This window comes from Heptranchias perlo, chromosome 4 (assembly GCF_035084215.1).
Source record: "Heptranchias perlo isolate sHepPer1 chromosome 4, sHepPer1.hap1, whole genome shotgun sequence".
Lineage (NCBI taxonomy): Eukaryota > Metazoa > Chordata > Chondrichthyes > Hexanchiformes > Hexanchidae > Heptranchias > Heptranchias perlo.
In genome coordinates, this window is record NC_090328.1 from 50,956,245 (window position 1) to 50,984,054 (window position 27,810).

General features: G+C 40.9%; 1 protein-coding gene across 1 annotated transcript in view; it reads left to right on the forward strand.

Moving 5' to 3' along the window:
• The window catches only part of ppip5k2 (diphosphoinositol pentakisphosphate kinase 2), a 159,086-nt gene that overhangs the window by 78,938 nt on the left and 52,338 nt on the right, over nt 1-27,810 (forward strand). Inside the window, exons 17-24 of the mRNA XM_067982914.1 lie at nt 194-376; nt 3,947-4,088; nt 4,969-5,192; nt 10,490-10,617; nt 15,471-15,585; nt 19,223-19,330; nt 20,720-20,836; nt 27,578-27,748. Of these exons, the coding sequence (XP_067839015.1) occupies nt 194-376; nt 3,947-4,088; nt 4,969-5,192; nt 10,490-10,617; nt 15,471-15,585; nt 19,223-19,330; nt 20,720-20,836; nt 27,578-27,748 (1,188 nt within the window). The remainder of the gene's footprint in view (nt 1-193; nt 377-3,946; nt 4,089-4,968; nt 5,193-10,489; nt 10,618-15,470; nt 15,586-19,222; nt 19,331-20,719; nt 20,837-27,577; nt 27,749-27,810) is intronic.

The following is a 27,810-nucleotide window of genomic DNA, read 5'->3' on the forward strand; positions in this document are numbered from 1 at the left end:
AAATAGGAGGCAAATTTCAGGTGGTGCCTAGTTCTGCTAATTATGGTAAATTCTATTTGTAATAGAAACAATATTCTAAATTGCTGATGTAAATGGTTTAAAATGTGTACTGCGTGAAAAACAGCAAATGGGATGGATTTATTTTTCTGTGAAATAATGATGTCTAAAATTGGTGTTGACTATTTGCAACTAGGGATTGCTAGCTCTGGAAGGGGAGCTAACCCCAATTCTTGTACAGATGGTTAAAAGTGCTAACATGAATGGCTTGCTAGACAGTGACAGTGATTCCCTGAATAGTTGCCAGCAGCGGGTAAAAGCTCGGCTTCACGAGATCCTACAGAAAGACCGAGACTTCACCATTGAAGATTATGAAAAGGTGAGTGGGTGATTGATAGCTTCTTTTCATTCTAATATTTGTGTGCTTATTTTATGATTTAGTCGTATGCTAGAACTTAATTTTTTTTAAAATAGTTTTGCTTTGGTCATCAGAATAACACTGATGCCATGTTGCTACCATCCTCCCACAATAATACTCAGTTGAGTTAGGACAGCCTGAAGTATGTGTGTGCTTCCCATGAATGTGGCAAAGCCTCTTCGCATCAACAAATCAACTTGCATTTATCCAGTGCTTTTAATGTAGAAAAAAATCCCAAAGTGCTTCACAGAGGCATGATCAAAAAAATGGAGACCAAACTAAAGATGGAGAAATTAGGAAGGGCCACCAAATACTTTGACAAAGAGATGAATTTGAAAGTGGGTCAGGGGTGACAAAGGAGGACCTTAAAAAAAAAAAGTAAGGGAGGTGGAAGGGTCTAGGGAAATTAATACAGAGCTTGGTGCATAGGCATCTGAAGACCTGGCATCCAATGATGGGTCAAAGTTAGGAATGGATGCACAAGAGACTGAAGTCTGAAAAATGGAGAATTTGTGGGAAAGGATTGTAGCGTGGGAAGAGGTTACAAAGATGGGGAGGTGCTAGGCCATGAAGGGATTTAAACAAAAGGATGAGAACTTTAAATTTGAGGCCACGGGGGACCAGGAGCCAATGTATGTAAGTGAGGACTGGGGTGATGGGCAAGCAGGAATTGGTGTGGGTTTGAGTGGAAGAAGGGCAGAAGTAATGGCAGAGGTGGTAGTAGACCATCTTTATGATGGATAGTGTATGAGGTCAAAAACTCAGCTCAAGGTTGAATTGGACGCAATGGTTGTGACTAGTCTGATTAAGGCTGAGATGGTGGCCATTGAGGGGTTTGGAATCAGTGAAGGATGTGTTGTAGGAGGATGGTGCGGTTGATCGTGTTTGAAGGTTGTCGAGAGGAAGAGAAAGGATAATGCACCACGGCTTCCAGTTGCCATCCTCTTGTACTGAGGACTTCCCATAATTTGTGGACTATCATTTTTCTGGTAGATGCATGTGTATGTTCTCAGTTTAATCAATTTGAGTCATAACAGCCAATTTCATATCAGCTTGATATTAATCAGTCATTTTGCACTCTGCCTAAACCAATGCTAGGATTTGGAGGTTTTAAAGTCTGATATGCAATTAGGTATCCTTCTTTCTCATTTACCCACTCCTTCCTCATGTTCCCACTCGTTCCCCTTGTTGTTTACTCCAAATTATTGTTAGTATTTTTATATTTACTTTTTGCTCTGCATTTCTCCTAATTGATTGTAATGCTAGGATTCATAAACAATAGATTTTAATCATGTTTCCATACTTCAATCTGTGCTTCTTACATACACTGTAGGAGAGGACCAAGTATTTATACCTTTCTGTGGGAGAAAGTTCACGCAAGGGACTGTTCTCTTGAAACCTTACGATGCAGCTTTACATATCGTGGGCGGTGTGTGCGTGCACATTCTGCGCCGGAAGTGTGCCACGAGCCATATTGGTAAAGGCTTCAGTATAGGTATCCAAGGCCTGGACCAGAAACAGACGTTAGGCTCCCTTTTGTGCATATGCAAAGAGCCTAACGTCTGTATGAGGCCCTCTTCTCGATATTGAGCTGGTCTGAATGTAGCCGGCACTGGGCCGGCTTCATTCAGGATAACCGTGTCTATTACATGTGGCCTAACCAGCTGTCCTTAAAGGGACCGCTGGAGGCTGCTGCCAAAAGGGTATGTTTTTTTTTAAAATACTTTCTTGAATGTGGAGCCGGCCGGAAGACCATTGCCGACCCCCCTGAGAAAAATGGCCCAAGACCCCACTTCTGATCCCAGTCTAAAAGCTCCTGTTAGAAATGTGTTTGTGTGGAGCTGAGTAAAGATGTAATTGGCTTCAGCTGTGATGCCCCTGCCGATTCTCACCGTCAAGGTCACACATGAATAATGGCAACTTGGTGAGGTACTGGATAGCAACTGATGCCCATGGAACTGTATCTCGGGCAGAAAATTGGAGATCAAAAAAATTAATGTTGGGATTGTTGCTCCTGTACGATGTAAAAGCTGCTTCATGCATGTATGGCTTCCATTCATTATTTTCCCTCTGTTGAGAAGTTTTGTAGCCCCATATCACTTCATTCATTGCTCTAAGGAGAAAGATTCCCATTTGGCCTCCACCACCCTATGGGCAACTTGGCATTGACTATTGCCAGGTAGTGTGGGCAGTTTCTGAAACACTGTTGGGTGGTGGTAGGCTCACTAGTTTCAATCAAGATCCTCAAGGAGGCTCCCATTGGTTGCATTGATTAGTTCTAGCAGCATCTTGGATTATTGGTCGCCCATAAGCATGCTATAATCTGAGCGCATTATTGATTCAAGACGTTGAGCCCCTCTTGGTTGCTTGCTAATCAAAGGCAAACTCTGGAATGGATGAGGGGGTCTCCATCCCTCTATCTTTTTATAGTGTCTGGTTCCTCCATACCACTACCAACACTTCAGCTGCAACTTCCCTTCACTCCCAATTCTTGGAGATGTCAGGAGTCCAGGGCTTTTATACCCAGAAAGGATACACTTTGGCTCCTCCCCACAATTTGCAAAGGCTCACTACTTCTTCAAAACTTCTACCTGTGAACTTGCAGCGAGTATTTTTAACCTTCAGCCATACATCGGGGACATTTTATGAAACTCTCCTCTTGGTTTTGCCTGAGAAATCTATTCTGGAGATTGAGAGGCTTTGGAGGACGATTAAGCATCTGACAGACCTAAATAAAGGAGAAGGAAGTGAATTACCTACATCCTTGTCTGAACCCATTTTCGACTGCTAGGGTTATTTGACACTTTTAATTCCAGTTTAATCCTAAGCCTGATTGTGGCGACCCTGGATTCTCTTGACTCAAGGGCAAAGCGGTTGTTATGAATCTTGCAAAGATTAACCTCTTTGATCCTTGTAGGTTTTCTGTTGCAGCGATATTGGGCAGAGGTGTGGGCCAGAGTAAGATGGCACTTTTCGCTGCCAGCTTGGTTTTGCCTACTTTATCTTGAAGTTAATTTCCATGCAGTGATCACTCTTTGGAAAAAAAACTTGCTGATACCAGTCCTAAATTTGTCTTATTACTTTGAAGTAGGTTTTCAGGTTTACCTTTCCACACTCTTTACTGTCTTGTGTACCTCTAAGGTCACCATTCAGATATGTCCTTTAAAGGCTGCAAAGCCCAAGTTACTCTTAAATGAGATCTTTGACACTAGAAGTCAACCTCATGACTGTTCTCTGCATTGCCTCCAGAATGTCTCCTGTGATCACTAATGGGTGTTCGCTCCCTTTATTTCTTATACTTTTTCTTATTCTTTCCCTCCCTCTTTCTCTTAACTCTTTATCTCATTCTCTTTTGCCCTTTTGTTCTCTTTCGCCCTTTTATTCTCTTTCGCCCTTTTGTTCTCTTTCTTCCCTCCCAAAGAAAAACTAGAGTTTAACCAATGTATGAATTTTAAAAATAATTCTTCGTGTTTTGAGGTTCAATAGTGGCCTACAATAGTTTTCTTTCTTTTAACACTTTGTCTTTTGCAGCTTGCTCCAACTAAAAGCAGTTCTCTAATTAAGTCAATGCAGAACATCAAAAACCCTGTTAAGATCTGTGATAAGGTTTACTCCATGATCCAGAGCTTGACATCCCAGATTAGGCAAAGGATGGAAGACCCCAAATCAGCTGGTAAGGTATTTAATTTATATACCAGTCAGTCATATCAAAATTAACTTTCATTGAGAATCCTAGGTGAAGGATCGAGCCCATAATATAAGATGCTACCAAGTTTGAAAGAGTATGAGAGAATCATAAAATTATTATTCTGTCCTATTCTTTTCAACTTTGGTGTCCTGCGTTCACCCAGGTTTCTCAGGTTTTTTAAAATAGTTAATTTTGGAAAATGAAGTAAAACAAAAAAACATTGTCCAGATGACAACAAACTTGGATTTTAAAGTCCTGTTGTAGAAGGAAGGCACTCACTCTTGCTGAAATATAGTTCCATAGGCATTGGTTTATCACCATCATTTGCCCATGTAACCATTCATCTGTATGCCTAGACAGCAAGTGTTAGCAGGCTGTTAGATCATGGGGCAGCCTCACAACTGAGTCCATTCATGTCCTCATCCACTGTCTGCATATGTACTTGTTTGGATTACTGGATAACAATTAGAAATGGAAACCCCAGGTGATTTTCCATCTTACTACTCGGGAAGAACTCACATGTAGCGACCCAGGGACCAAACTAGGACCTTTTTATGGTCTTTTTGGCTCGCTACCATACACTTCGCTGCCAAAAGTCCATTTAAACATATTTCATTTAAATCTTCCATTCAAATTTGTAATTTTGCAAGAAGCTAGAGCCTCAGGTTTTTAAAAATGTATTTATGCTCTTGTGTTGATCCAGAAGATTACCTATATAGTTGAGTTTTTATTGGAAAAATTAATAATTTATCCAAGTCTTAATTCATATGCATATTAAGAGAGAAAATTACCTTATGGGTGTGGTGTTTTTGTATCCAAATTAAAGCCATCTACTGAGGAATATTTGCTATCTTTCTATATACAGATATTCAGCTTTACCACAGTGAATCACTTGAATTGATGCTGCGAAGATGGGCTAAATTAGAAAAGGACGTCAAAATGAAGAATGGGCGTTATGATATTAGCAAAATTCCTGATATCTATGACTGCATAAAATATGATGTTCAACACAACAGTTCCCTAAAATTGAACAACACAATGGAACTGTACAAATTATCAAAATCATTGGCTGACATTGTCATACCTCAGGTAATGAGCAACATTTTACAGAACCTAATTTGGCCTCCTTTGTCTTTTATGAGGAGGATGTGTTAACTGCTGTTTTTCCCTTTATTTCCTACCTTTGCTGCTTTCCCCTCCCATGGGCGTCTGAGAGAGCAAGTGGGGAGCTGGCTTCCAGGCCATCTTTGATGCTGCTGTGGGCAAACCAGCAGGTGGCGTGCGAAGGGCCTGGTGGAAACTTACCATCACATTATTCCTATCCTCCCCTGCAGAAGAGAATGGAAACAGCAGAGTGTCAAGGCAGAGATTCAACGAATGTACCATTGCTCCAGTGGTGCTATGTTTGTGTGCTGCACCACAGTGCTACCTGTCCTCTTTTGTTCCTTAATTTTAATGATTGGAAAACTGTTAGAATCTGACATTTTCCATTTTGTGATATACCGCAATACATACTTAAAGACCTGGAGATGGGCTGTTCTGGAAAGCAGATGCACTAGTGCGTCACACCACGAAATAGAAGTATGTGTGTTTGTGAGCATGCCTCCATCCATGGTGAATTCCTAATCCTGTTGAGTTGTCAAGAGGTAGCAAGTACAGATGTAGCACTTATCTACTAAGGGAAGATGAGGAGATAGGGATAACTGGAAGCTACTGTAGCGGACTTTCTAATAGTTGCTTATGAACAGCATAAGTAATTACCAAAGAGAAGGTTACCTTCATATACTCTCAGTTGGGGATGAAGTATGGGACTGAAAGTGTCTAAAGAGGGATCAAAAATAAAAATGGGAGTAACCAAGGGATGTTGGTAATCAAACAGAGCTGCACCTCTGTGGAGAAAATTGGAATACAAGGAAAATATCGCTAAAAATCTTCCCTGGGGAATATTGAATTGTCCATTGAAACACGTAGGGCATTCACATTTTGTACAAACTATTTATACAGTATTCAACAATATGTCAAGTTGATTGAGTATTATATGGGCTTAAATGCCCAATTCCATTGATAGCTTACTGGTTTTCAATGTTTGTTTTTTTTCAGACACACAATAGCAGGTTAAATCTAATTTAAAAATCTACATTCCTATATTTCCTTGTTTATCAAGGGAGCTTGGAAATAGTGACCTAAATAACTGCACAATATCTTAATTAGTTCCTCCACAAGCTTATGTTTCCTTTTTTTGAGCTGGTATATTCTTTTGACCAAAGATCCGCGCTGAACTTAGATGTCTCATCTCACTTAAAATGAATGTTTTACTCCCTTTGAGAGGACTCCTTTGATCAGAAGGTTACTTGTTGCTCTGTGGAAAATGTAATTTGGGGCAGAGGAAGTGATATTTACCTACCTTTAAGGAACTTTTCTTGAATGAAAATAGGAACATAGGAACAGGAGTAGGCCATTCAGCCCCTCGTGCCTGCTCCGCCATTTGATAAGATCATGGCTGATCTGTGATCTAACTCCATATACGTGCCTTTGGCCCATGTCCCTTAATACCTTTGGTTGCCAAAAAGCTATCTATCTCAGCTCAATTGCTAAATTTAAATCTAATATCAATTGCCGTTTGCGGAAGAGAGTTCCAAACTTCTACCACCCTTTGTGTGTGTGTGTGTAGAAATGTTTTCTAATCTCGCTCCTGAAAGGTCTGGCTCTAATTTTTAGACTGTGTCCCCTTCTCCTAGGATCCCCAACCAGCGGAAATAGTTTCTCTCTATCCACCCTATCTGTTCCCCTTAATATCTTATAAACTTCGATCAGATCACCCCTTAACCTTCGAAACTCCAGAGAATACAACCCCAATTTGTGTAATCTCTCCTCGTAACTTAACCCTTGAAGTCCGAGTATCATTCTAGTAAACCGACGCTGCACTCCCTCCAAAGCCAATGTGTCCTTCCGAAGGTGAGGTGCTCAGAAATGCTCACAGTACTCCAGGTGCAGTCTAACCAGGGTTTTGTATAGCTGCAGCATAACTTCTGCCCCCTTGTACTCCAGTCCTCTAGATATAAAGGCCAGCATTCCATTAGCCTTCTTGATTATTTCCTGGACCTGTTCATGACACTTCAATGATCTATGTACCTGAACCCCTAAGTCCCTTTGGACATCCACTGTTTTTAACTTTTTACCATTTAGAAAGTACCCTAAGTTCATCTACACTGCTTACAATGCCACCAATCTTTGTGTCATCGGCAAACTTAGATATGAGACTTTCTATGCCTTCATCTAAGTCGTTAATAAATATTGTGAATAATTGAGGCCCCAAAACAGATCCCTGCGGGACTCCACTAGTCACATCCTGCCAATGTGAGTACCTACCCATTATCCCTACTCTCTCGCCTTTCGCTCAACCAACTTCCTAACCAAGTCGGTACTTTCCCCTCGATTCCACGCGCTTCTATCTTAGCTAACAGTCTCTTATGTGGGACCTTATCAAATGCCTTCTGGATGGCCATATGAATAACATCCATTGACATTCCCCTGTCCACTACTTTAGTCACCTCTTCAAAAAATTCAATCAGGTTTGTCAGGCACGACCTACCTTTCACAAATCCATGCTGGCTCTCCCTGATTAACTAACTGAAAATTCTCGGTGTTCAGTCACCCTGCTGTGTGACCACCTCACTGAACGTTCCATCCATGATAGTCTCAGCATCGCGGATGCTCCACAGCGAATCCACCCGCAGCTCCAGCTCCGAAATATGGTTAGCCAGTAGCTGCAGCTGGACACACTTCCTGCATACATGGTCGCCAGGGACACTGGTCGTGTCCATGACTTCCCACATAGTGCAGGAGGAGCATATCACGGGTGTGAGCTCTGTTGCCATGACTTGCCCTGGATTTACACTGCGTTCACCTCTCAGACTCTCCTCCCCCTCTCGTTCTCTCCTTTTATATTGTGCTCACTTCTCAGATTCTCCTGCCTCACCTGTGACGTCGCACAGTAGTTTTCTCTTGTTGCAGGACCGCCGCCGCTCTGCGGAAAAAGTTAGGAAAAGCAAGGCAAAGCAGCACCTCCTTCCCCCACTTCACCGAACTCCCACACTCACCAAACTCTCAGCTGTCTCACTCTGCGTCTGCTGCACATAATGTGCATATAATGTACCCAGTTAAACTTAAAAATGATCGGTTATGTAAAATGATTGGTTATGTATTTAGCTAGTGTGATACTGGAGTGTCAGCTTGGATCAGATGACAGCACACTCCTCAGTTATTTATGGGTTCAAGTTCTATTCCAGAACTTGAGCACATAACCTAGACTAACAATTCAGTGCAGTGCTGCATTGTCAGAGGTGCTGTCTTTCAGGTGAGATGTTAAACAGAGGCCCATCCGTTTGTTCAAGTGGATGTAAATAATTACATGCCAGGACCACTCGGCTCCAGACCTCATTACAGCCTTGGTCCAAACATGGACAAAAGAGCTGAATTCCAGAGGTGAGGTGAGAGTGACTGCCCTTGACATCAAGGCAGCATTTGACCGAGTGTGGCACCAAGGAGCCCTAGTAAAATTGAAGTCAATGGGAATCAGGGGGAAAACTCTCCAGTGGCTGGAGTCATACCTGGCACAAAGGAAGATGGTAGTGGTTGTTGGAGGCCAATCATCTCAGCCCCAGGGCATTGCTGCAGGAGTTCCTCAGGGCAGTGTCCTGGGCCCAACCATCTTCAGCTGCTTCATCAATGACCTTCCCTCCATCATAAGGTCAGAAATGGGGATGTTCGCTGATGACTGCACAGTGTTCAGTTCCATTCGCAACCCCTCAGATAATGAGGCAGTCTGAGCCTGCATGCAGCAAGACCTGGACAACATCCAGGCTTGGGCTGATAAGTGGCAAGTAACATTCGCGCCAGATAAGTGCCAGGCAATGACCATCTCCAACAAGAGAGAGTCTAACCACCTCCCCTTGACATTCAACGGCATTACCATCGCCGAATCCCCCACCATCAACATCCTGGGGGTCACCATTGACCAGAAACTTAACTGGACCAGCCATATAAATACTGTGGCTACGAGAGCAGGTCAGAGGCTGGGTATTCTGCGGCGAGTGACTCACCTCCTGACTCCCCAAAGCCTTTCCACCATCTACAAGGCACAAGTCAAGGAGTGTGATGGAATACTCTCCACTTGCCTGGATGAGTGCAGCTCCAACAACACTCGAGAAGCTCGACACCATCCAAGATAAAGCAGCCCGCTTGATTGGCACCCCATCCACCACCCTAAACATTCACTCCCTTCACCACCGGCGCACTGTGGCTGCAGTGTGCACCATCCACAGGATGCACTGCAGCAACTCGCCAAGGCTTCTTCGACAGCACCTCCCAAACCCGCGACCTCTACCACCTAGAAGGACAAGGGCAGCAGGCGCATGGGAACAACACCACCTGCACGTTCCCCTCCAAGTCACACACCATCCCGACTTGGAAATATATCGCCGTTCCTTCATCGTCGCTGGGTCAAAATCCTGGAACTCCCTTCCTAACAGCACTGTGGGAGAACCGTCACCACACGGGCTGCAGCGGTTCAAGAAGGCGGCTCACCACCACCTTCTCGAGGGCAATTAGGGATGGGCAATAAATGCCGGCCTTGCCAGCGACTCCCATATCCCGTGAACGAATTTTAAAAAAATACTCGAAGAGCAGGTGTGCTGTTAACATTCCTTCCTCAACCAACACCACCAAAAACAAATTAACTGGTCTCATCTGATGTGTTTATGGGATCTTGCTGTGTGTGTGTTGGCTGCTGTGTTTGTCTACATAACTAACTACACCCAGAGTATTGATTGGATATGAAGTGCCTTGGAATGCCCTGAGGATGTGATGAGGTGCTGTATAAATGAAAGTTCTTTCTTACTTGTTCATTGGAGTTGTTTACTACAGTTACATAGATTATAGTCTTTGTTTCTCACTTTTCTTGATGATGAGAGGAACTTAGGTGAGGCAATCCTTTTAAATACAGTGCAGAAAGGGAAAGTAATTTATGTGCCACACCAATGCAAACAAAAAAGCTTAGGACTTACTAATTTAAAAAAGCTTAAAGGGGCAACACCCTCACATCTTTCTCCACTGGGGGTACCCCAAATGACGTGTGTGAGGTATCTACCATGATTCTATCATCCATTTAATTTTCTGTTTCCTGAAATATACAGTACAGGATATGGTTCTGCAGTCTAATTCAATTTTCTTCTAATTGTGGCACAAATTGAACAATAAAGCACAAATTATATTTTAAAGAGCTAGTGAACAAATAGAATAATACAATGAATTGGGAGTTGTCGACACATTTCAAAAGATTTATACATCTCTTCATTTTATTGACGATTAGTTTCATTTTTTTTTAGGAATACGGCATCACCAAGGCTGAGAAGGTGGATATTGCCAAAGGATATTGTACTCCTTTGATTAGGAAAATTCGTTCTGACTTGCAAAGAACTCAGGATGATGATACTGTTAACAAACTCCACCCACTGTAAGAGCTTATTCACAGTAATTCATTTTCTAAATGCATCAGACTTTGAATAACTGTAATTTCTCAATTTTAAAATCTTGTCCAAATCTGTATAAACACCATTGCCACTTAGATTGAAGATTTTAAAATGGAAGTGCAAAACTGTCTTAAGAAAATCATCGCCTTGTTTTACTTTTGTCACATAACTGTTGGATTAATTTTAATTTTTGTCCAAGTGAGCAAAGATGCTGGTGTCACAGTTCTTTGTAATTAATTGTTTTCTTGGATACATCTTGAATAATCTTTTTTTATCTTCAAGGGGAATATTCCCTCATATAATTAGGAGAGAAATTTGGTTTGGCAAAATCTTAATTTTTATTCCCTTGCTGACCATTGGTGATACACCACTAATTACATTTCTACTCTGAAACCCAGAATAGCGATTCAGTTGGTGTCACTGTTTGGTCTGTTCATGAGAATCCCTCGTAGTCATTAAATGGGTTGGCCGATTGAGACAGGTGTGTCATTTTGTTAGTCATGGCTACTCTTTTTTTTCAAATTCAAACTTCCTGTCTTTTTTCCATATCGCTTAACACCTTTTATTATCCAAGTAAGTAGCTATATTTTTAAACATCTTAATTGACTTTACATCTATGGCCTTCTGGAAAATGTGTTTCACATTCTCGCAAGTCTTTGTGAGAAGTTTTTCCTAGATTTAATTTTAACCAGTTTCGGTCAAATTCTAAGATTATGTCTCCTTCTTCTGTATTCCCCTATGAGGGAAGAGTCGTTCCCTGTCAGTTCTTTTCATTATTTTAAATAACTTGATCACCCCTTAATCTCCTAATTTTCAGGGAATATAACCCAAATTTCCTCAGTTTCTCATTGCTACTCAGTCCCTTCATCCCAAATATCATCCCAGTGAACCTTTGCTGCACTTTCTCTAAGACCAGTGCACCCTTCCTGAAGTGCAACACCCAAAACTGAATACAGTATTCTAATTTGCCATCTGATCAACTCTCTGTATAATTCCAGAAGCGCTCCATTACCTTTATATTCTATGCCTTTTGTGATAAAGCCAGCATCCCATTAGTCTTTTTATTACTTTGCACCTGCGAGCTAGCTCTTAATGACTTATATACTTGTTCATCTCCCTCCCCTGCCCCCAGTGCTGTTCACATTTAGTTTGTATTCCTATCTGGCAGTCTTGTGTCCAAGTTAGACCATAAGACCATAAGAGATAGGAGCAGGAGTAGGCCATTCGGCCCCTCGAGCTTGCTCCGCCATTCAATGAGAACATGGCTGATCTGATTTTTACCTCAACTCCACTTTCCCACCTTTTCCCCATATCCTTTGACTCCCTTGCTGATCAAAAATTTGTCTAACTCAGCCTTGAATGTATTCAATGACTCAGCCTTCACAGCTTTTTGGGGTACAGAATTCCAAAGATTCACAACCTTCTGGTAGAAGAAATTCCTCCTCATTTCTGTCTTAAACGGGCGACCCCTTATTCTGAGACTATGCCCCCTGGTTTTAGATTCCTCCATGAGGGGTAACATCCTCTTAGCATCTACCCTATCGAGTCCCCTCAGAATCTTGTATGTTTCAATAAGATCTCCTCTCATTCTTCTAAACTCCAATGAGTATGGACCCAACCTGTTCAACCTTTCCTCATAAGACAACCCTTCCATATCCGGAATCAACCTTGTGAACCTTCTCTGAACTGTCACCAATGCAAGTATGTCCTTCCTTAAATAAGGGCACCAGAACTGTACGCATTACTGCAGGTGTGGTCTCACCAGCACACTGTACATGACTTCCCTGCTTTTATACTCCATCCCCCTAGAAATAAAGGCCAATATTCCGTTTGCCTTCTGGATTACCTGCTGCACCTGTATGTTGACTTCTTGTGTTTCATGTCCGAGGACACCCAGATCCCTCTGTACCGCAGCATTTTGTAGTATTTCTCCATTCAAATAAAATTTTGCTTTTTTATTTTTCCTCCCAAAGTGGATGACTTCACATTTTCCCACATTATATTCCATCTGCCAAATTTTTGCCCATTCCCGTAACCTGTCAATATCCCTTTGCAGACACTTTGTCCTCATCGCAACTTGCCTTTCCACCTATCTTTGTATCATCAGCAAATTTGGCCACAAGACACTCTGTTCCTTCATCCAAGTCATTGATATATATTGTAAATAGTTGAAGCCCCAGCACTGAGCCCTGCGGCACCCCACTAGTTTTAATTTATAACCTCTTGCAATTTTCTGCTTTCCTCACAGTTCACTAATGCCTCCCCCCCCCCCCCCTCCCCAGTTTAGTATTATCTACAAACTTTGATATACTCTCCTTTATTCCCATATCCAGGTTATTTATATAGAGTGAAGAACTGAGGCATCGATCCCTGGGGGATAACGCTTATCATTGCCTACCAAACAGAGAATCCGCTTTTATTCCAACGCTTTTTCTTCTACTCTCCAACCAATTTCCTATCCATATCACTAGACTGCCTCCAATACCATCAACCACCACCACTGGGTTGAGGGCAGCAAATAATTTACATTTAAAATATCCCCGTTCTTAACAGAAATGCCCAAGAAGTTCATTTCATCCACCAACAAAAATCGACACTAAGCCAAAGAAGGAGCTATTAGGAGGGGTGGCTTAAAGCTTTGTCAGAGGAGAATTTTTAGGAAGGTCTTAAAGGAGGAAAGCTTAGTGACGAAGCTGACAAGATTTATGGAGGGAATACCAGAACATGGGCATACACGGCTGAAGGCATGGCTGCCAATGTTGAGGTGAAGGGATTGAAGTATGCACAAGAAGCCAGAGTTGGAGGAATGCGGAATAGTCAGAGTTGTTGGGCTGGAGAAGTTTACAGGGACAGGGAGGGGCAAGGCCATGAAGAGGATGAAAATTGTAAATTTAAAGTGTTGGGTGACTTGGAGCTAATGTAGATCTACAAGGATAGGGGTGATGAATGTTGGGACTTAGTGTGGCATACGATACTGGCAGGAGAATTCTTGATCAGCTGAAGTTTGTGGAGGACGGAAGGCCGGCCAGAGAGCATTGGAATAGTCGAATCTAGAGGTGACAAAGGCATGTGGGTTTTGGCAGCAGATGGGCTGAGGCAGGGGCGGAGAGGGGCAATGCTATGGAGGTGGAAGTAGGCGGTCTTGATGATGGAGAGGCTATGGGTTCAGAAGCTGAGCTCAGGTTCAACTTGAGACAGTGGCCAGGGATGGGATAGAATTGGTAGGGAGGATACAGAGTTTGTGGTATGGGCCGATGATGATGGCTTCAGCCTTCCTAATGTTTAATTGGACAAAATTGTTGCTCATCCAGGACTGGATGTCGGACAAGCAGTCTGACAACACAGATACAGTGGACCAGTAGAGCTAGGTATCAACGTACATGTGGAATCTGACTCCGATGACTTCGGATGATGTTGCCCAGGGCAGCATGTAGATGAGAAAGAAGAGGGGGCTAAGTATAGATCATTGGGGGCCTTCAGAGGTAATGGTGTGGGGTCTGGAAGAGAAGACATGCTCTGGCAACGATTGGATAGATAAGAGTGGCACCAAGCAAAGGCAGCCCCACTACGGCAGACAACGGAGGAGAGGCATTAAAGTAGAATGGTGTGGTCGACCATGTCAAAAGTTGAGAAGGACGAGGGGGTATATATTGCATCATGGTCACAATCAAAGGATGTCATTTATGATTTTGATTAGGACTATTTCACTGCTGTGGCAAGGACAAAAACCTGATTGGAGAGATTCAAACGTGTAGTGGGAAGAATGGGCACAGATTTGGGATGCAATGTTTAACACATTCAAGGAATTTGGGGAGGAAAGGGGGGTTAGAGCTAGCACAGCGGTTTACAAGGACCGAGGGGTCGAGGGTATTTTTTTTAAGAGGGGTGATGACGGTGGTTTTAAAAAGGATGGGAACAGTACCCAAGGAGAGGGAACCATTTACAATGTCAATTAGTATGGAAATTGTAAACAATTTTACAACACCAAGTTATAGTCCAACGATTTTTATTTGAAATCTACAAGCTTTCGGAGGTTTCCTCCTTCCTCAGGTAAATGTTCAGGAGCTCCTTGAAGCCTGGTGTTGTAAAATTGTTTACAATTGTCAACCCCAGTCCATCACCGGCATCTCCACATCACAATTAGTATGGAGGCCAGGAAGGGAAGTTGGCTGGTCAGCATTTCATTAGGAATGGTGTGAAGGGAGCAGGAAGTGGGTCTCGTGGACAAGATGAGCTTGGAGCGGGCATGAGGGGATATAGAGAAACTAGAGAAAAGCATGGGTTCAGGGCTAGGGCATGGGGCATTCTTGGGAAATTTGGCTTGGTGGACAAAGGAAAGGGGGAGTACGCAGCAGAGGCAGCTGAATGGATAGTCTCAGTCTGGGTGACAAAAAAGGCCATGTTTGCACGTTGGTGGAGGGGGCAGGGGAGAGGGGTTTAAGGAGGCGGTTGGTGGTGGAAAAAGGAAACCAGACATTACCTTTACTTTCCAGGATGGTCCTGGAATAGTGAGTAGTTTTGGTGGAGGAGACCAAGGCCTGATAGTGTTCGATTTGGTTCCACCGGATCTGATGATGGATGGCTAAACCAGTTATGCACCAGACGCACTCAAGTCTACACCCCTTGAATTTGAGAGAGCCAAGGTTGGGGGGCCATACCAAGGGAACGACCAGGGTGGGAGAGAATCAGGGCAATAAATTTGATGTTTCAAAAAGAAAGTCAAAGCATTATCATCTGATAAGGGTATCATTTTCTTACATAATCGGCTTAAAATCCATTTTATACTATACTGTTTTAAATATATTAAGTAATATTGCAATTTTACACTTTTTTCCAGATACTCAAGAGGAGTGTTGTCCCCAGAGCGACATGTTCGCACTCGGTTATACTTTACTAGCGAGAGTCACGTACACTCTCTTCTCTCTATATTGCGCTATGGGGCCCTGTGTAATGTAAGTATTGGCGATACTGGCATTTGACTCAAGTTTGTAACAACAGTTAAGTTGGAGATTTTTTTAATTAACAAAACGACTATAAAAAATGGCAACTTATATTTGCAAGTACAGTCAAGTCCACTTAAATGAATAACAACAATTTGCATTTATATAGTGCCTTTAGCATAGTAAAATATCCCATGGCAAAGTCTGGATTTATTCATTTAATCATTGTACTGCCTTGCTAAAGCTGATGTGTTAAGCCATTTTGCCAATCAATGTGTTAACCACTTTTTATAAACATTTTTATCTAGGTGTGAAAATCATCTGGTCACCAGTTCAGTGATTTTTCAGAGTCTTTTTCACCTCATGAGGTGCTAGGGCTCAAGCACGTTTGGCAATCAATGTGACGAGTGTTTTTCTTTGCGTGAAAACTGCCTGATCGGGTGCTATTGCTTAAGCTTTGTGATGCTTATAACTTACCTATGTTGTAGCAGCGCACAAACCTTTTGGCAACAAACTGTGGCAGATAATCAGTTGCTCTTAATAATGGTAATGCCACCGCTAAGACTTTACAAGTCCTTTTTTAAAGATTTATTATGCTGCACTGTAATATGTATATTGTAATGAAGGAAATGATATAAATATACTGTTATCCATACCAACTGCGTGACTGTTTTTATAGTAATGTAATCCAGTTTGTATTCCATTGTTGGCTGCTTGTCAAACTTGATGCAGCATTTAAAATTGATTTAAAAAAATAATAGAATGGTTAAGTGAATAAAATTACTTGGCAAAATCATTGTTCATGTAACTGTATTGCACTAATTTTGTTGCAGCTGCTCTAACAAGTTTTATGCTTAAGATTTGAAAAAAGGAAAAAATTGAGTTTATGGGATTATGTCGAGTTTCTAGTGCTGATTATCTGACTAACTTGATGGGTCATCCTTTGATACTAAGTAATGGACATCAAATTTTCAATATTTTGAACTTTTTAAGCCCAATGATGATCTTTTCATTAAATCCCACTGAACAGTTTCACTTGTGGAAGAGGCAAAATAACAGTTTATTTTATTTGGACCAGGTATGAATTAAGTCAGGTTACCTCAGTTTATTTACTAGTATACCTCAAGTAGCACTGCTGGTAAGTTTGTATGGATCAGGCTCTTACCTCTGCCATAATGCTGCTCATAGCCAGTGCTCTGCCCTTGATAGTGTGCAGTGCTAGGGTTGAGGCAGAACCATGACAGCTTCTTCGAATGGGAGGCTGGAGCTTGAATTTGGGATAGAAATGTAAGGTGGGCTGGATGATCTTCCTGCTCTTGTCGCCCTGACTAGAACTGATGTGTTCAGGTACTGCTGCAGCATGGGGACAAGAGCAGGAGGCAAAAGCTGGACCGTGGGAGGTGGAAAGGAGCAGTATGTTGGGCAGGGTCAGGCTAGGAAGGAGTAGTAGTTTCAGGCCTGGTGCTGAGATTGGAGGGTGAGCAGGGAGATCACAGTAGCTTGGGCTAGGTGGGGAGGAAAGCAAGGGGGCTGCAGTACCTCTGGCCGCAGCAGGCCTGAGATTGGAGTGGGACCAATTGAGATTGGGTCAGATTGGAGCGAGGCCTGAGTGTAGCCCGAGACTGGAACACGTCCTCTACATGGTTCGAGACTGGAATAGGGTCTGATTGGGACTTGAGGCTGTGGGCGGGGAACTGTAGTAACATTGAATGTGATTGGTGACTTTTTGTACAATATGATTGGTTCATCTGGTGTGGAATATAATTAGTGAGATAAACAATGAGAAAGCAGAAAAACAAACTCAACCAATCAGGAACAAGAAAATTAAACATCAGATAAATTTTTATTAAGGTAGTCTATACCAATATTTTAAATTGTATGGAAGCTGAGTAGAACGTAACATGGGTAATACTGTTTCAGCTTTTAGCTCATTTTAGAATAGAGATTTAAATTTTCAATTTTAACTGAGATTGTTGTCTATTTTAGAGGGTCTTGCACTGCTTCTGTCCAGAGTTGGTCTGTTCTCTCATCTCTGATTTATACTGCAACTTTAGTATTCATGCAAAGCAGCAACTGCTTAATGGAAAGATCTGATAGGTTTTTCTTTTCCCTGAAGACAAGATGACTACATTTCATGAGTTAGGGTAATGAGTGGGAATAAGAATCTTGGAGCATGTATTATGTGTTTAATTGTGAATTTTTGATTATAGTGTTTTCTTGTGCCTTCATAATTATGGAAGTGTGATTATTTTAATTGAGAAGAGAGCAAGCCTTGCAAGTCACCACAGTCAGAGTCACACTTGGCAAATTGGCCTGATGTCAAACTCACTACCAATTTAATTCTATTTTGGCCTAAAACAAAAAATCTAAGCAATTGACCCATTTCCCACAAATCCATCTTCCACAATGTCCAAAATATATAAATTAGTAGTCTTTAAGCGTTTAAAATCCATTGTTTGCTCTCCAATAATAAAGGAAACTTTGAGGGAAAGAAGGCAAATGAGAAACAGTAACTCCAAATGGGTTTTGGGGAATAATGTTACAACAATTTCAATATTTGGTACATTTGGAAAGCAGTGTAAAAAAAAATACCCAGTACAGTGGCCTGTGTTGGTTGCAACTTTGCCCTTGATCATTTGAAATCTCTTAAATATTTTGACATTTTTGCTCCTGCCTCAAAAGAAACTTCTTCGAAATGTGGTGCTACGCCTCCTGCAACTTAGAAATCAATAGGTCTCATTCTGTTTCCCACCTGGTATCCCAACCCTAATATGTTTTTTTATCTCATGGATGCCAATCTTCTTTTATTATTTGGTATTGTTTTTGCTTATTAACCCTGTTTTATTTTCTCCCTCACCATATTCAGGAACACCCAACACCCTTTTTTAAATTAGCTCTTTCGCAGAGCACATGCTTAGTGGTGCCTCATAGTAATGTGGCAGAGATTGACAACTCAGTAACAAATAATAGCACCTGCATTTATATAGTGCTTTATGACAAAATGTCTCAGTGCTTCACACAATGACTTGAAGTCCAGTTTAGCGTGTAGGCAGTTGAGTGAAGGACGATATTTCAACACTCTGGTGCCTTTTTTTGTAAATTGATTGAAAAGATAACTGCTTAACAAGGATAACCTAGTGAAAATTAATAGTTGTCACACAGATCAACACTAGCGTTAGGTCATACATAACCAGAGGCTACATCCTTCATTTGAAAGGACAGCTCCCCAAATTGAAGGCCATTGTGCAATCTGTTATCTTGTGGTGTTTTGAAGTGGCAAGCTTTTTCTTTTTTAAAAAAAACACTCTCAATCTCTATCTAACTGGGTGTTTTCTCCATAGCTCCTGATTCATGATGCCAGTGCTATATTCTTAAGTTGAAAACTGACATGAAATGGCATTGCTCAGGATTGGGAAAGCAGCCAATGATGCTTATAAATTGTTCTCATGTTATTGTTGATTAGCTTTTTTGACCATATCGCAAAGCTTAATACTATATGTATAATGTATAGTTTGCATATTCTGTTAAATGCCATTTATTGTTTGTTTTACAACAATTGTATTGATGGAATGGACTAAAACACAGAATCTCATGGATCAATAAAATGCTTTTAAAGTAGTGATGCGATTTTATTCTGCTTTCCTTTCAGGAGATCAAAGATGAGCAGTGGAAAAGGGCAATGGGCTATCTGAACTATGTCAGTGAACTAAATTATATGACGCAGATTGTTATCATGTTGTATGAGGACCCAAACAAGGTAATACATTTTCTGCATTTGGGTTTTATTATTTTCTGTGTGACATTATAATATTACATGCAAGTGAAGTTTTCCAAATTAATCTGATTTTTGAATTCAAATTATAAATTAGGGTTTTTTAAAGGCATAATGTAAATGTGTAAGCTTGCATGATAAATCTGCATTAATTCCTTTTCATGACATTGTCTCTAAATATCAGCAAACTTTCACTGAGAATTTCATTTGGAAGATCAATATTTGATGACTATGAACTGGCCATATGTCTTTATGTAGCACAATCAAGCTTAGCTGTATACAAGTACCAGTAGGATGCTATTTTTCCATGTCCTGTAAATAAGTTCTGAGCAACTTAGATGTATTTAATTTGGGTTTTATGCAAACACATTGTACTCACACCTGTATGATTACAGTGAAAATTGAGTATTGCCTCATTCCTTAATAGTACCATTCTTCTCTCTCAATATTACTTGAGGAAATAGTAATGATTTATGATTCGCTCCCCATTTCAGTCACAATGTATAAAGTTTTAGAACATTTTTTCACTTGAACTGAAGAGCACTGTTAAATACTGCTTTTGACTTGACATTCTCTGGCTCACTGGTTTATATCTCATTTCATCTGTGTGCTATTCAACCCCTTACAAAATTGGTTAGGTCCAGTTTTGTTAAATGTAGTAAGCTATTTCTCCAACCTCCATTCAAAAGAACAGAAATGCTTATGGAATACTGTTATATACATAAATGCTTGTTTTTGACAACTTATTGATACATGCAAGTGAGCCTAACTACTGTAATAATTTCTCCTAAAATGTCTTAACTGCAATGAGTATGCCAGTTCAAGTCTAATAAGGAACATTAATTTTTAAAAAGAGTTAAAATGTTTTGTACAATGCACAGGACATTGGATAAAATTACAGCCACAATATTTTTAAGATTGTTTTCCATAAAATATTATGTTTCAGTTTAAATATTTTGTTAACTTTGTATTTAAAATGTATATTTTTCATTTAAAAAGTATATCCTGTATGGTAAAATACTTACTTAGTGAACTACTTAGAGTTGAAGTAGCATTAAGTGGCACCATACCATTTCAGCCTCATTTCTGTAGAGAACCCTTGAACACACGCCAGGTATTTTCCTACAGTTGTCCCTGGGCTACTGTTGCAAATCATCTGATGGCTTGTTCAGAGTGGCACTGGCAAAGAGCCAAGGAGGAAATTGCTTATCTGCCCTCTTGGCCAGAGTTGGTGAAAGGTCGAGGAAGACCCGGGAATGGGAAGAAAAATAGTGAGGTTGCCCTCAGATTTAAAAAAATTCTTTTAAAAATTAAATATTTAATTTGTCCCGTTCAGCCCTACAGATACTTGTTTCTCATAACTTTAACTTTCAGGACCCTTCTTCAGAGGAACGCTTTCATGTTGAATTGCACTTCAGCCCTGGTGCTAAAGGGTGTGAGGAAGATAAAAATCTTCCATCAGGTTTTGGATACAGACCAGCCTCTCGTGAGGTACTCATTTTTGTGATGAGTGTTGTATTGAGTTGTTTGTATTTTGAGAAAAATTGTTCTCAATATGTTGACCAATGTTGAATCTAATAATTGTGGTCTCATTAATGTATTAGAGTTAATATCAAATTGTTGTCTTGTACTCCATGTTTCTGGCAGTGGACACTCTAATATTAATCTAAGTTATCAGGCCAGTTAATCTGACATTAGTGGGGAGAACAGTCTGAAGCATTTTAATAGAATTTATTTGAACAGATAACTAAATTTGTGCATAAGTGCTATCCACTGAATATACTTTTAGTAGTTTCAATAATATTTCAATAATTTTGTATGTGAGGCTTGGAAGGAAGATAAAACTTGAATGAAGTTAGTAACTAGCTGGAGTTAGAATAGAAAGCAGAACATAATAAATGCTAATGATGCCTAGAACTCTGCAGGGGCCTGTTTTGGATCCAATGCTGTTTAAACTATTCGAAGTATGTGGTGGAGGTTACTAATAGTAATATCAATATTTGCTGATGGCACCAACCGATGTGACCAGGTAACTGGAATGGGTGAGACTGAACATTCAAAAGGATCTGAATGAGAAAGAAAAAAAAACATGCATTTACATTGTTCCTTTTGGGAGCTCAGGATATCCTAGAGCACTTTGCAGCCAATGAATTATTATTGAATTGTAGTCTCTGTTATAATGTAAGGCAGCCAATTTAAGTACAGCAAGGTTGCACAAACAGTAATGAAATAAATGACCAATTAATCTGTTTATTTAGTTGATGGGTAAATGTTGTATGTCCACCTGAGGGGGGGCAGAGAGGGCCTTGGTTTAATGCCTCACCCAAAAGAGCGCCTCTGACAGTGGACATTCTCTCAGCCAAGATTATGTGCTCAAGTCTCGAGAGTAGAATTTTCAACCCACAACCTTCTTACAGAGGCGAGAGTGATACACTAAGCCAAGGCTGATACTTAATAAGGATCCGTAATGAAATGGGTGTGATCCATAGCAAAAGAAACTGCCCATAATTCAGCACAATTTGGCAGTAAATTAACAAGCTTATTCACAGAAGCCATTAGGTTGATTGCTGTGGAATTAAAAATGATGCACTAGTGCATTGGGAAGCGCTCTTCTGAAGTAGGGTTTAAGGCACGTTGTTGGGACATGGTAGAGGGAACTTTACTCTGTACCTGTGCTGTACCTGATTTGGAAATGATTAAGACAGCTATCCAAAAGAAGAAAAGTATTCATTTCTTCAGCACTGGCATCCCTCAGCTTGATGACATATGTGGCAGTGCACCTCCTCCCCCAAATCTTCCTAGGCCAAGCACTTCTAACAGCAAGAGGTTAGGCTTTTAATCTGCTCCATGGCTGGGCACTAGGAAATAAGAGACAAACTTGCAGATTACTCACCTGTTTTATTTATCGTTGACCATCACCTGGGGCTTCAATTGGTGCATTTCTCAGGAACACATCTGAAATTGGGACTCAGTGACCTGGGATAATTGAGTCTGTGTCTCTTTCTTGGTGCCATGGATGGTGTTGAAATTATTGTACTGCCTATCATTGTCTTTTATTTCCACTGAGCTTAAATGTAACCTATTGGTGGGGCGGTGTTATAGTGCATGTAGCCCTATGAATACCAGGATGCAGCATTTAACCCTTGGATTTTATTCGTTGGGAGGAATAAAACAATTCATTATTGTTTTCTCTGTCCATTTAACATCTGATCTTCTCTCCCTGTGCTTCTGCCTCCAACCTCTTATCCTTTATCTGCTTGTTTCTGGTTGTATGGGTGTTTGTGTGTGATAGATAATTATTTTTTACACCCACAGAACCAGCCTTTTGTGCTTCTTACTTCAACCATCATTCTTTCAGCTCCCACACAATGCCTGATGTATCTCTGACATTGTCTCCCACCAATCTATTGAGTCTCTGACTTCAAGCCCCCAATCCTGCCCATTATTGGTCTATGTACCCGCCTTAAAAATTAAGGAAATGCTCCTTATTTAACATACATCAATCAATCCTGACGAGTAATTTGCTATTAATTCCATGAATCTTAACCATTTGAAAAGGCTCAATTATCAATTGTTTTCTGAAAAATCAAAGTATATAGTTTCCACTGGATAGCCCTCATCCATTGAGTTATTGTCACACAGTATTTCAGGAGATGTGTGAGTCTCTGGCTTCTAATTCCATGCTGACTCTCATTTATGGCCTTGGTGCTCTTTAATTGAGCATCAACATCCATGTAATGTTCTCAAACATTTTCTCCTCTATAGATGTTTGGCTAAATTTCTTCTATAATTTGAAAAGAAGCAGGAATCTAACTCAAGCAGACATTAAAAGCACATCTTATGAAGAAACTCAAATTAATTAAATGTTTACCAGATGCTAGATTGATTCCTGGGATGAGGGGGTTGTCCTATGAGGAGAGATTGAGTAGAATGGGCCTATATCTCCGGAGTTTAGAAGAATGAGAGGTGATCTCATTGAAACATGTAAGATTCTGAGAGGGCTTGACAGGGTAGATGCTGAGAGGCGGTTTTCCTTGGCTGGAGAGTCTAGAACAAGGAGGCATAGTCTCAGGATAAGGGAACGGCCATTTAGGACTGAGATGAGGAGAAATTTCTTCACTCAGAGGGTTATAAATCTTTGGAATTCTCCACCCCAGAGGGCTGTGGATGCTCGGTAGTTGAGTATATTCGAGACTGAGATCGATTAGACTTTTGGACTCTAAGGGAATCAAGGGATATGGGGATCGGACGGGAAAGTGGAGTTGAGGTCGAAGATCAGCCATGATCTTATTGAATGGCGGAGCAGGCTCGAGGGGCCGTATGGTCTACTCCTGCTCCTATTTCTTATGTTCTTGAGTTGCCTAGAGCAAATGGGATACATCTTGGATTCTTAAGGAAACAAGGGAGGAAAATAAGCACTGTTCTAGTAAATATTTTTAGAAGTTCCATAATCCTTGGGAATGTCTGCTCAAGTTAGATTCTTCTGCTAAAATGACTAACTCTAGAATTTTAGGGCACTCTTTGTGAAAACTGATGTGAAGAATCTATTTAACACATCCATTTCATAGTCTTCTATAATCTCCTCAATTTTCCCTTCACAGACCTACACATTGTCAACTACAAAAATAACCAAAACATTTCTTTAGATGACTAATCATTTTCTCTGCTACCCTCTTGATCTTCGTAATCTCTTTTAGTTTTCTAACATGGCTTTTGTTTGCTTTCCAGTCCCCTCAAATATTGTATCCATGTATCTCTACATCTATTATATATTGAATTTGGTGTATTGAGAATTCAAAATTACCTTCATTACATCTTATTACTAGGTGGTGCATTTGATAGGAAGTGGGACACCTTTACATTGAAAATACCTGTCACAACCTGTGACACACAATAGCAGCTATTTTATTGTGCGTATATCAACCTTGATTGCATACTTTGGTCACCAGGTTCCCATAAATTATTCAAAATGCTTTCTGAAAAATTTTCACCTACCATTTTTTTTCTCAGTAACTGGAAATTTCTAATAGTCAAATAAGGATTTATGTAAAATAAAAGAAATTAAAAATTATGGATTTTACAATAACATTACTTTGTTTATCTATTCAGTTGTCTCTTGTGTCTTTCAATACTTTTGTTAAAGTTTTTACTTGATGGGCCACAGCCTCTCCTAAAATTCCTGGCTTGGACTTGATATTTTTACCAAGAGCTGTGACTCTGAGCTGAATTTGGATTGTGCAGTCTAAGCATGTGCAATGTGCATAATTTTCCATCATGCATCAGCACAGTTCAGTTAACTGTACTGATGGGATATTTTTCTTGAACTTCTAGCAGTTCTGTTTAAAAAGTGCTTGAAACTGATTTGAAGAAAAGCCAGAGAATGCATTTCAAAATCAAGTAAAATTTATGTTGAGTTTTTTTTTTAAACAGAGAGTCTGTTTGTGAATGGTAAATAAAGGGCTCGATTTTCAAGGTAAAAACCAGGTGGGTTGGAGGCGGGGGGCATTGAAAATTGCCAGCATTTCAGACCCATCCCCAGCCCGCCCATTTCCGGTTTTCACGGGGACGGGACAAGGGGAGGGTGGCCATCCTGCTCCCAGGAGGCGGTCAGGCCTTAAAACCGTTCAAGGGGGCCTAAGGCCTCCATTTTTAACTAATTCCCCATTTCAACTCCAGAGGGCCGGGATTCCCAGGCCTACTGTTTTACGCCTCGTCAAAGGAGACGAGAAGGCCCGAGACTGCAGGTAAGTGCCTAGAAAGGCACAGCTTGTGGGCCCGGAGGAGCAGGAGTGCTTAGTGCTTCCCTCAGGCCCAACAAGCCTACCTGTACCGACCCCTCCCCCCGATCGTGGACCCCGATCCTCTGACTCCGACTCTGGTCCCCAATACCCTCCCCCTCAACGATTGCGGACCCCCGATCCTGCCCCCCCCCCCCCCTCATGACTGACCCACCAATTCCACCCCCTATGACTCGCAACCCCCTTGCCCACCTGTGCCCCCCGTTTCTCCCCCGCCCCCCCACGCCCCCACCCCAATCCATACAAACAAAGACTTACCTGCAGACATCCTCTCCCTGGCTCGTCTCCCATCCGACCGAGACAAGCCTGTCAGTCAGTTGGACGGGAAACCAACAAATAAAAATAAAAGATGTCCTTACATCAAAATCGTGAGGACGTCTGGGAAACCCGTACTAATGGGTATCCCAACCTCAAATTGACCCCCCAGCTCCGTTTAAAAATTGAGCCCAAAGTGTTTTGATTGTATACCTATTTTGGCTTTTGTTTTGTGTTCTATGAATTTTACAAAGTGCATTTAGCTAAGAGAGGCATTGGAGTCGAAGAGAGGAAGTGAAAGATAATTGTGTGTGTGTATTAGTTTAAATTGATTTTCAAGAAACAAACAGTTGAATTTTGAAGTCAGCTAATTATTTCAACTTGTGTTTGTTGACAGAAAAGGTTAATGCTAATTTCTAACACCTATGAGATGGAGAAAGACACACATACCAGGCAGTTTCTTTGCTCATTTGATTTTTTTTAAGAAACAAGTTGAATTTTGAAAGCAAAGAAACCTTTTTGAGGGAAAGAGACAGGGAGGGTGGGACGGAGACTGGTTGAAGGTGAGGAGTCTCTGGCCTCACCCCCACCCTTGTTGGGAGTGAATAGGAGTGGGCGGAGTGGATGGAGGATTAGAGGTGGGGTGTGACAGAGCAAGGGAAAGTATAGAAGGGTTGATTGAATGATTCAGGGAGGAAGAGCTGCGGGTAGTGATGGGAGTAAGGGAGTGGTATGATGGGGAATGGACAGTGGGAAAATGAAGAGGTGATGTGATGGGAGCAAAGGAGTGGGGGTAGCATGGGTTATTTAGAGAGGGGATGGGAAGATAACAGCTGACTTTTCCCCACAGCCCACACCCCAAATGCAGCTTTCAGCTATTGATGGCTCTTTTCCCTGCCACACCATGCCATACTGCCTACCACTTCCCACCCAAAAGGAAGGGGAAAAAGACAGAAGGATAGCAGGGCAAAGCAAAAAGGGTCGAGGGAAGAGAAAGAGAGACAGAGAAACAGCAACACACAGACATCTGAGATAGATAAGAGAGTGACCATATTCCCAGAATTGCTGTGTGCAACACCACCTGAGATCTACTTTTAAAAATATTAAAAAGAATTACCATTCCAGCATTTAAAATACATTACAGAAGTAAATTCACATTGTGTTATAGATGGAAATTGATATTAAAATAATGGGTGTTTCTGAGCTGCACCCAGAAACCCACAAGTTCCAATCCACAGAATTCCTCACCAAACAACAGTTAACTTTGAGTGACCTCAGGCTGTGCTTACTTACAGCAGTTTGACTTTGTGGGCTTAAAGGGATTGGCTATCTAAACACAGTGCATCTTAGCAGCAGAATAATACATTGTACATCACATTGTATAATGTGCCAATCATAAAACAACTTATTGCCTGATTTAGCATGAGTAATGCCATGGGAAATCTGCTAATATTTATGTGATCCTCATTGTACAAGTTCCTTCTACCTTTTTAAAAAAAAATCCCATTATATACAAAATGATTTCTCCCTTATGCACACCTTTTAGCCATGCACTCACTGAAGTCCACTATCATCTCCATGTTAATCCCTTAACTTGTTCATAGGATCATTTATTTATTGATTTACATTTAAGAGGAAGGAATGACTAGGAAGGTGTATGTTTTATTCAAAGTACTCACTACTAAAAAAATATAGTTTCACCAGAATTTAAAATTTTTTTTATAAAAGGCAATTTTCTCACCCATAGTTTTCTTCCTTTCTCCCTTTGTGCTAGGTCACGACATAGTCTTGGGAGCCCACATCTAGCTATCAGATAGAAATGCTGAACTGATAAGCAGGCCGGTCTTAAGCCATGGTTCCTCCTTTTTCCTGTTGAGTCACTCTGGGGTAGTCCCTGTCACTAATGTCACATCACAACTTAGCAAGAAGGGAGGCTGAACTTGAGGGTCTTCACATGGGTAAGAAAATCGTCCATTTTACAAAAGCATCAACAAAATTCTGGTGAGGCTATTATTAAACTTTGTAAAATGGGGGAGTATTTTGAACAAAAAGTACTCCCTAAGACTTTTCTCAAAGTAGGAAAATGCTCCCTTTTCTTTTTTTGGAGGAAAGAGGAAAAACTACAGAAATTGGTCTTTCAATAAACTTGCAGAAGTGACAATGTATCCTTTAATAATAGAGTGACAGTGGAAGCAAAACCGTCTCTAATAATGACAATGATGAGGACTCAGTTTCAAGAAGAGAAGATGCTGAAAAGGCTACGATGTCGTTCAGGCCAATGGTTTCTGATCCCATTTATATACATCGAAAATCCCCGCTGCCACGCATAAAGAAAATAGGCTCAGTGGAAGTAAGTTTTTTTTTAAAATTAAACTATTTCTTTTTAAAGACCTTTTGGAAGTTTGTAAGGAT